This window comes from Salvia splendens, chromosome 4 (assembly GCF_004379255.2).
Source record: "Salvia splendens isolate huo1 chromosome 4, SspV2, whole genome shotgun sequence".
Lineage (NCBI taxonomy): Eukaryota > Viridiplantae > Streptophyta > Magnoliopsida > Lamiales > Lamiaceae > Salvia > Salvia splendens.
In genome coordinates, this window is record NC_056035.1 from 7,581,224 (window position 1) to 7,592,318 (window position 11,095).

General features: G+C 38.4%; 1 protein-coding gene across 1 annotated transcript; it reads left to right on the forward strand.

The window, feature by feature from the left end:
• Positions 1-9,001: 9,001 nt before the first annotated feature.
• On the forward strand, positions 9,002-10,320 carry LOC121799360 (WD repeat-containing protein RUP2-like). The gene has a single exon (XM_042198706.1). The coding sequence runs from the start codon at positions 9,137-9,139 to the stop codon at positions 10,163-10,165; it is 1,029 nt and encodes a 342-aa protein (XP_042054640.1). The 5' UTR covers positions 9,002-9,136; the 3' UTR covers positions 10,166-10,320.
• The last annotated feature ends 775 nt before the right edge of the window (positions 10,321-11,095 follow it).

An 11,095-nucleotide genomic window follows, 5' to 3' on the forward strand; every position in this document is an offset into this window, starting at 1 on the left:
ATTAAAAAATATATCTATTTATGATGGCTATAGTAATCTTATAATAGTCTCGGACTCTAGGTGCACATCAGCATATCGAATGGGAGTACTAAATATCAATGTTAGTAACTCGCAAATTAGCCACGTATCATAAGATCTCTGACTATATTTCTTTTTAAAATGGTATATGGTTCAATTCACAATTCACTTTATTGACATTAATAACATCACTTTTATGAAAGTAAAAGAAAATTAATAAATAACGACATATTGTAGTGAAGATTAGGAATGACATAAGGTTTGTCTTGAGCCACGTCGGACTGGGGCTGTCCACAATACCGAATTGAGGTACAAAAGCAACTACCCTTTATTAAATACCGATTCATAACTACTTTCACCTGCAGACCCAAAGATCTAATCTAGCCTCTTGCTCTCCTTGTGTTAATTAAAAGTAAGAGGTCTTGTTAAATCTCGGCCGTCACGTGGAAGTTTTGTCTAATTGTAATGACTTTTTGTGTGCATTAAGTAGGGGAATGATCCAGGGACGAAGATAGCGTTGGCCAAGCCACCGCTCAAGAGGGGCTTAGCCGGTGTCGGACCCCGTTATGTTTTGAGATTAGAGAAAGACCACAACTGCATCGGCGTAGAAAGAAAGAAAAATATGCAGATGGAAGTAGCTTTTACCGGAGGGAGGAAGAAGAAGATGCGACACGTTTTTAGGTTTTGATCAATTGGGCCTTTAAATAGGTTTAACTTTTGATTAATTTGGTGAAATGACCCAGGATTAAACGATTTCAAAAATTAATTAGTTTTGAGATTAATTACTTTATTTTGTTAAAATAATTAAATGACTTTATATAATTATTGCCTTATTATATTTAATTGGATTCACCTAAATTATTCTATTAGTATAGAGTACATAACATCAAATTAAAAACAGTTATTCCAATAATTTATTGTTTGAAATACAAAACATCAAATTAAAAATCAAATAACAAAATTACAACAACTAAATTAGTTTGTATTCTAATACCTCTTTTTATAAATGTATTTCGATTTAATATCTCATTGAACTAATTTTTTGATTTCTCAACATTTATGATTGCTTGTTTTCATATTTCAAACAAAATGCGGTATTAATTTTTTCTAAATTTGATTGCATATTATTAATTTTTGGTTTGGTTAGATTTGTTACAAATATATCCGAATAATAAATCAAATTAAATAAAATAATATCTATATATATATATATATATATATATATTAAATTTTAATAATAATATTATTATTTTGTTAAATTTCAGCACCAGCTAGAAGTCTCCAAACCGAACCGAACCGGACGAACCGGCCCGGAACCGTCATCGGCGGTTCGAACCGGGATCGGAACCGCCCGAACCGCCGGGCCGGTTCAGGTTTGCAGATTTTGAAGAACCGTAACCGGCGGTTCCGAACCGCCGGTTCGGCGGTTCCGACACCTTTTCAGGCCTACTTCCTAGCCTTTTCAGAAACCGCTCCCGCGGCCGCTGGTTTGGTCAGAAACCGTTGACCGAAACCGCCGGTTTCGGCCGAAAAACCGCCGGTTCCGGCGGCAAACCGGCGGTTCCAACGGTATTTTTAAAAATTTGAATTTTGAAATCGACGAAAAACCGCCGGTTTCCACCGAAAACCGGCGGTTCCGGCGGTTCGGACGCTTTTTCAAAAATTAAATTTTTTTAATCACAATTTTCCCCTATAAATACCCCTCATCCTCTTCATTTCTACTCACCCCATTCTTGTGTTAATAAGAATTTCTCTCTCAATCTCAATTTCTCTATTCTTCATCCTCATTCTCTCAAGTTGTTTACGTTATTTGCGCTCATACTTTACTCTCACGTTGTTCACGTTATCATCTTCACACAATCACACTACTCTCTATTATCCACTTTCAATTTCCATAAATATTTATATCATGTCTTCATCTCGTCGTGGTGGTGATCGGGGCAAGGGAATTGCCCAAGATCAAAGTCAAAGTGATACTCGTCGTCGACGTGCCCCTTCTAGAGCACAAGTTGCGGAGGAGGTGGGAAGGCTAGCCGCTCTTCGAGCTCAAGTAAGTTATAATATGTTTTAATTTTTTGTTAATTCATTTTTATTAAATTCATAATTTCATTTTTCAACATCTATGTGTCTATGTGTTTTATTTTTGTGTTAGTATTTTTACTTAGTTGTATAATTTTCGTAGGAGGAAGAAGATCGAAATGCGGCCTTGTTACTTGCCCTCACCGACGACGACCAACAAGGGGGGCATTCACATTCGGCTTCGCGTTTCGAGTACGATGTGAATCTATCGTCGGACGAAGGCGATGATGGATCGCATCAATTCCCCCCTTCTAGCACCGGCCAAGTTGGCGACAATGATGAGGAGGAGGTCGATCCTCCTCCTTCCGCAGGACGACAAAAGAAAAAGATGCCTCCCAAGTTGAAATCTGAGATTTTCACCAAACATTTCAAGAAGGTCCCGGTGGTAATTTCAAATCCTAATGATCCGACCACTACCGTGGAGACAAGTGAGTTCAAAGCATATTGCAACTATTGCGATAAAGTCTATCCATTTTTTATCGGTGGGGGATATGGTACTCTCCATCGCCATTTGAAGTCAAAACACCCCGTGGAATATGGGCATACTAAGTCCCAAAGCCAAATAAACTTCCCCGCCGGCTCATCGTCTCAAACAGGTACGCCGCTATTTAAATATGATCCGAAAAATGTTACCGATGCTATGGTAAGGTGGGCGGCAATGAAACATTTGCCGTTCAATTTTTTTAATGACAAAAAATATGAAGTTACTATGCAAACCGCTTTTAATGTTGCTACAAAGAGAATTCCCCCCTCTACTGCTCAAAGATCTAACAACCGTCAGTTTTTTGACAAAAAACGAGAGGTTGGAAAATTCCTTTCCACCTTGGGGCACAAAGTTAATATTTGCTCCGATGTGTAGACGGATTCATTCCAACGAAATTCTTACATGGGAATTTCATGTCATTTTATAGACAATAGTTGGTCTTTAAATAAACGTTTAATTAGTTTTAGACAATTTCCTTCCCCACACACCGCACAAGCAATTGCATCTTTAATTATTCAAGTTTTGAATGAGTATGAGTTATGCAACAAGATATTTTCGGTTGGTTTTGATAATGCAACCGCTAACACCGCAAGTATAGCCGATTTAATTGCGGCTTGCTCCCCGGTGATAAGTGGTAAGTATTTTCACCAACGATGTATTTGTCATATTTTAAACTTATGTGTACAAGATGCTTTGTCTTTATGGCAAAGACATATTCAACCTATTACTACAGCTGTATCCTTGATCCACTGGAAGCCTCAAATTGGCAAGGCGTGGAAGAAGTATTGCCACTCGAAGAAAATAAGGTACACAACTTTTACTTTAGACGTGTCTACTAGATGGAACTCCACATATGATATGTTGCAATCTACATTGGAGCATATAGAATATTTAGTTGATTTTATAGAACTTACCATGTTGATGATATATATATATAACATCTTCTTGTTGGGATCAAAGCATGAGCTTGTTTAAGTTATTCAAAGGTTTTCGAAATGCCACTATTGAGTTATCGGGTGTGTATTATTGCACATCCGTTCGTGTTTTAGAACATTGCATGATCATATCACTTGGTTTTAAAACTGCAATGAAAAATTCCACAAACAATCTTGAGTTAATGTGTGTTTTATATTATATGGTTGAAAAATGGCTCAAGTATTTCAACGAGATCCCTACGGTTTTTTTGCATGCCAAAGTTTTGGATCCAAAGTGGAAACTAGTTGGTACTTTCAAAATTTTAGAATTTTATTACAACAATTTGGCTTCTATTGATCTTGAACCACTCCAAGCTTTGCAAACTGACGAGGACGACGACAACTACATAAACCTAGCCCAAACATTCCAAATAAACATCCCCCACCTCCCAAGCCTCCAAAGAAGTTTTGAGTTCGACTTGCGGGCTCTTTTTCACGATTACGAAGCCAAGTACAACCGTACCCACCAAGTGAGACCTAGACCCCCCCGTCAAACACATAACTTTGGCTTCTTCCAAGTTGATGACCCCGACGCCCAATCCCAATTGGCGGACCTATACGGCTTCAGCAGCGGAGGAAGGACGGCAAATTCGACAAGTGAGTTAGACTTATATTTTGACTCACACTTTTCATTCAATGAGGAAGAAGGATGTCCCGTTCCCCAGCAAATCGACGTCCTAGATTGGTGGGGATCACACGAGAAAGATTTTCCCATCCTTGCATCAATGGCCAAGGAGATCTTTTCGGTGCCGGCTTCCACTGTCGCCGTCGAGTCAGCCTTTAGTGTTGGAGGCAACGTCTTGGACGACAGAAGAAGTAGACTCACCGGGCAAAACATGGAAGACACCATGTTACTTGATGATTGGTGCTCCGCCGAAATTAGAGACCAAGAACCGGATTGGAACAATCAAGTAGTACAACCCGACCAAGACTACTTCCCCGACGAAGAAGAGTAGGCGCGCCGCCAATTCCTACGATCAAGCCAAATAGGTAAATAAGGTAAGAGAACTACGTGGACTTTGATTCCAAAATGCAATTGAGCATTGAGGATACGTAGGCATCTCAACTTAAATTTTAAATTTAAGTTGAGCTCAAGTCATTTTCTTTTATTTTTTTCCCCTTTATTTCGAATATGTAATTTGTAAATTATAATCAAGACTTTAAGTCTTTTGTAATTTATAATTTTTAAGTTGTAATTTGTAAATTTTTAGTTGTAATTTGTAGTTTTAAAGTTGGAATTTGTAAATTTTTAGTTGTAATTTGTAATTTTAAAGTTGTAATTTGTATCAATAAAATTGCATTGCATTTGTACATCGCTTTATTCTAATTTTATTTATACAGATATATTTATATTTTTTACTTGAATTACAAATTCACAATGTATTAAAAAAAGATTGAACCGCCGAACCGGCCGAACCGGACATGCAACGACGGTTCCACCGGTTCAAGTGAACCGGCGGTTCACGGTTCAGGAACCGGAACCGCCGATCATTGGCCGGGCCGGTTCAGGTTCACCTATTTTTTGAACCGGAACCGGCGGTTCCCGAACCGTGGTGACGCCTAGCACCAGCTAATTTTTGTTTCTGGTTCACAGCCTGCTGTGCATAAAATGAAGGAAATATTGAATGGAATGCAGAGATTGTACCACATGGGCCCACCACACAGAACCTTCATCTCTTCCATTGAATATATATGCAAATAAACTTTTTTTTATATAAAAGACAAGTTTCATCTTTTATCATTAACTATTAAAATTGATTTGTTTTATTCAAATGTGTAAATAGTGATGAAATTTTACATATTGTTTTATCCACGGAATCATATATATCATGATTACTAATTATTTTTTACAAGAATTTCGTCATTTACATTTTAGAACAATTTAGCATTTATCATGTACTAGTCATTATATTTTACTTTGTAAAAGTCACGACTTAGTAAATTTTTACTAATACAAATATTCATCATTGACATTTTATCATATAGAAATCAGTGTACGTAATTTGTAAAAAATAATTTGACTTATTCTACTAGTTTTTTACTGATACTATATAAAGTCATTGTCCACATGTAAGATAATTTATTTAGAAGAATATTTAAAGTTGCTTCTTTTATAATAGTATATTTTTATACATTACAATACTTAGTTTTTGTTAATTATTACGCCTATTAGTGGAGTATACATATAAAATATATTATCTTAAAAGAAGTATTATTAATAAGAAATATTATTATATTTAAAGAATTACTATTATACAACATAAAAAAGATACTTAAGAAAATATATAATATATTTTAAATAACATATTGGGTAAATATTAATAAAACAAATGAGTTTGTAGCTGTTAGTAATAAATGGAAGAGATAAAGGTTCTGTGTGGTGGGCCCATGTGGAAGAATGATGTTTGAATCAGTAATTGCATAAAGATAATTAAACAGAAAAACGAATAAAAATGAAAGAAATTTATAAGTTACAATCCCTGCGTTTAATTCAATGTTTTCTGCGTTTTATGCACAACAGGCTGTGCTGTGATTTGCAAAACAGCAGGAGATCCTTCCCCGCATTAAGTATGAGACTGCTTCCTTGAGAAATTGACTCAGATTTGTCGTGTGGGAGCTCTGGGGACGATGTATTCGCCTCAACTTAGTATTAATTAAATGTAAGAGATTTTGTTGAATTCCAACTGTCTCAGTGTGAGCGTTTCGTCTAGTTGTAGTGACTCCTTGCCTCGTCAAGTATGGAACAATTTCTTTGAAAAACAAAATGAAATTTAGTGTGATTTTTTGAGTAACATATTACGAGATTTTGTTAGTATAGGAGGACAGCCTACTCCCACCGCCGCCCCCCTTCTCACACAGCCGTTTCATCGCCGCGCCCGCCCCGTTTCCACGCAATAGGGCGCCGCGGCCCTTGCCCCACCCATTCTTCCTCAGCCGCGTCCTCGCCCCCTTCTCGCCGAACGCCCTTCCGCCCCCGATTTTTTGTCCACTTCGGGGCGGACGTCCCTCCCACTATAAGCCGCCCCGTCGTCGCCCCCGCCAGGGCTATAGCCACGCCGGCGTTATAGTGGGTGCTCTTATAAAATATGCATTCCACTATTTCAAAATTAGCCGCCCCTCGCATTAAATTAACTAGAGAAGTTGAGGCATATGTATGTGTAAGTTGGCCAAACGGTAGAGAGATCAATGTCTGAGACCAAAGATTTAGGTTCCAGTCTTCTATGGCGCGGCCTTTAAATTAAATTCATTTGTTCATAAAAAAAATTGAGACACCTTTTAGTAGATCCATCACAATTAATTTTTAATTATGACTAATAAAATATGATAAGAAATATAGTAAATTGACTTTAAACTAATTTCATTTATGAGACCCTTTAGTACATCCATCGCAATTGTAAATTTTAATTATGACTAGCAAAACATGACAAGAAATGTACTAGCAAATTCTAAACGGAGATAAATAAGTTATAGTTATGGGTTGGTGAACCCCATTTGAATTTGAATGAACTCTACTGTCAAAACTCAAATGTATATACTACAACTTTCCTCCCGTAAAAAAAAAAAAAACTTTCCTCCCGTAAATAAGTTATAGTTATGGGTTGTGTGAATTGCAGAATGTCGTGAACCATCGAGTCTTTGAACGCAAATTGCGCCCGAAGCCATTTGGCCAAGGGCACGTCTGCCTAGGCGTCACGCATCGCGTAAAAAAAAAACTATCTCTCAATCCGCAACGCGTCTCGTTGCGGTCCCTATCTCGTCTCGGAGAGACGAGATGGCAGCGAGACAGCGTTGCGGACTCCGTCTCGTCCCCATCCCGTCCCGTAACTCGTCGCGGAGAGACACTTGGCGAGCTGTCTCGCCACGCGCGTTGGCGACGTGGCGAACTGCGGTTCGTCCGTGACGCCCACTCGTTGGCCCGCGAGTGGGCGTCGTTTATTTCCGTTGAAAATATATTTTTTATTATATTTTAAAAAAAATCAAAAAAAAAATTGAAAAATAAAAAAATCCCAAAATTATACTAGCCTTTTATAGCCGTTTTTTATAATTTTTTTAATTTTTTTTTTCTTAAGCCCCCAATAACTTCTATAAATATCAAATAATTCCCACAAATTAATCCACCAAAAAAAACACTCTATTCTCACTCAAACACTCTCAAACACTCACGAGCAAGGACACGTGATTCTACCGTTCACGCCCAACTCCAGGAGGATCTAATGGAGCACATTTGGGCTAAATTTGGCAACCAGTAGACGTACATGATCGCCATTAGACAACTCTTTCTTCTGCTTCTTTGAATTTTGAGATTTTGAATTTAGAGAGAGTGAGCGCAAGATTTTAAATTATGTATTTTTTAGGATTTTATTAATGTGATTTTTTATTTTTTTAAAATTTTAAGTTGTAATTTTATTTTATTTAATGAAGCATGTTTTTATTAATTGAATTTGTTGGAAGTAAAAATGAAAAATGAAATTGAATGAAATAGTTAAGGGATGAGATGGTTAAGAGATGGAGGGTTGCAGGTGCTGTCTCTTATTTAAGAGATGAGATGAAAAGTACAGTGCAGCCCATGAATAGTGAAGAGATGAGCCGGTTAAGAGACGGATAACATACAACGTTGCGGATGCCATTTTTATTTATCATATATATCACATTAAAAATAATGGGAAATATTACTGCCTATGGGTATAATAGTAGTGGTATGCGTTTTCATTATTGACCAACTGCTTCGGGATTATTGTTATTTTGTTTAATTTGCATCTGTGATTTTAGAATAAAAGTTAGTTTAAACTAAGAATAAATCTTTGTATAACGGGAAGAGTAAAGGACTAATATGCTAACTTGAAAAGCAATTATATTCAGGGATATTTATTGTAAGTTCTTATTTTTTTATTAAATTCGATGATTTTGCACATTAATTTTAAAATTCACTTATGAATTAGTATTAAATTATTGATTTATTTTGATTTTGCTGCTACCCACAAATGAAATCGTGATTCAACAAGATGATTGGTAGCAAAATCAAAAAGTTTGATTGCAAAATTAGAACAATTAATAGTTTGTTGTTTATAAATGGAATTTAAAGTTAATATGCAAAATTAAAACTTAGTGAGAATTAAGGAATTTACAAGCAAATTAGAAGTAATTACACTTGTATTATTCCAAAGGCATGAAATGAAATGGAATATAGAGGTTCACGCTATGTGTTTATGTCTTTCGTCGTGGCCATTTAATCGTCACTTTCTCTAATTTTTATTGTATTCCTGGGACCAGACAACTATATAAGTATATTACTAGTACATATGAAGATAAGCTGTATTTATCTTCAATTATACTACTAAATACACATACATAGAGATCTTTTAGATAATACTCGCAAACTACTTTAAATTATTTCAACATTCAATTCTAATGTTACTTTAAATTTTGCCACATATAGACGACCTCATCAACCTTCTTATAAAAGATTATAAATAGGTGAAGTAATGTAACTACTATAAGCGTAGTTATATTATTCAAAGCCTGGATAACGCTTCTGATTGGCTGAAAACCCTCCACCGCCGCATAATAACATGAATGGGAAATGATAAACTCCTCCGCTGATACACCCTGCTGCGACTGGGATTTCAACCTCACCGCCGTGATCTCCTACTCCTCCCCCTCCTCCGACGCCATCGGCGTCCTCGAGTTCGACCCCACCAACTCCCTCCTCGCCACCGGCGGAATCGCCCGCAAAATCAGAATCTACACCGCAGCAAACCTTCCAATACTAAAAGAGGGATGCGACTACTGCATTTACACACCGGCCAAACTCAGCAGCCTCAAGTGGAGGCCGTCCTCCGGATCCCGCCTCCTCGGATCCGGAGACTACGACGGCGTCGTCATGGAGTACGATCTCGAGAGGCGCCTCCCCGTCTTCGAGCGCGACGAGCACGGCGGGAGGCGCGTCTGGAGCATCGACTACTCCGCCGCGGACCCCGCCCTCGGCGCGTCCACCTCAGACGACGGGACCATGCAAATGTGGGACACGCGCTGCGATGCGGGGACATCCGTGGCCACGGTCCGCCCCGACCGGTCTGCTGCCAGCCCGGTCTGCTGCGTGGAGTTCGACCCGATCGGCGGTCCGACCGTGGTCCTGGGATGCGCGGACCGGAGAATCTACGGCTACGATGCGCGGAGGGCGGTGGAGCCGATTTTCGTATTAGAGGGGCACGAGAAGGCCGTGAGCTACGCGAGGTTTATGGATTCGGAGACGATAGTTTCTTCTTCGATCGACGGGAGCTTGATGACGTGGCATGTGGAGGATCGTCAGCTTATTCGGAGGTATAGAGGACACGTCAACAGCCGGAGATTTGTGGGGCTATCGGTGTGGAGAGGAGGCGGCGGTGGGCTGTTGAGCTGTGGCTCGGAGAATAACCGTGTTTTTGTGTACGATAGGAGGTGGGGAGACCCGATTTGGGCATGCGGGTTTGAGGCGGCGCCGCAGCAGAATCAGGGTTTCGTCAGCAGCGTGTGCTGGCGGCAGACGGCTGGGGAATGCTGCACGCTTGTGGCGGGTGGCTCCGATGGGGTGTTGAAGGTGTTTGAAGGTCGACCAAGGCCAAGGGGTTGATTGATTGATTAACTTCAAATTTTTATTTTTTTGAGGGGATTGAGTTATGGCTTAATCTTACCTTTTCTTAGCAAATTAAAGCCTAGATTAAAATCGAGTTGATTTCAATCCATATGAGTAACAATATATCAATGCAAATTCCTTGTTTTTGTTCATTCTTGATTCTTGATTTTGTTTTCCGATCATTCACAAATAAAAGTGTATTATGCAGATTAGTAGGAGTATCATTTTATGATTAGGATGACATATTCTACCAAATTGTAGTAAGTAATAGATCTGTTTGTTTGCTGGCTGGAGCAGCTAACCACATGAACATTCACATCCCCTCATAAGACAAAAAACATGTATGCACAATAAATTCGTTTCATATGTTTTGAACCATCTCATGCTTCTTCCATATTTCATTCAGATACATGCAGTTTCTTCTCTTAACAATGTAAAGACTTTTCATATTTCAAATTCAAAGATAATCAATGGTTGAATGTCTTTTGCGATCCGAAGAACTTAATAAATCATTCGATGGACTTAATGTATAGTACTAGTAAGAAGTTTTCAGTAGTTACATATATATCCATTACAACTTAATTCCTTTTGGTTAAGAAAGGATGATGATGAGATCCTGCAGCAGCAGTTAAGGCATGCAGGCGTGAAGAAATCTAGCTTTCTGTGTCTCATACACTGGATGTATGTATGTGTTGTACATGAATGCGTACAACAATCTTATTATATTACCTTATCCTTACTCCTCTCATTATCTTATCCATATATATTACTATCTCCTTTCTCCCACTCTCTCTCTCTCATTCTCTAGATTCGAATTCTTTCTCAGAAAAGTATCTTGGGTCAGTCATTTGGATAAGAAGGTACTGAATACTCTCCAAAACGAATGTATTACATAAGTAGTAGTACTCACGTGTCCCATAATAAATG

Coding starts and splice junctions, on each gene's coding strand:
- LOC121799360 (XM_042198706.1), top strand. CDS start 9,137: ATGATAAACTCCTCCGCTGATACACCCTGCTGCGACTGGGATTTCAAC.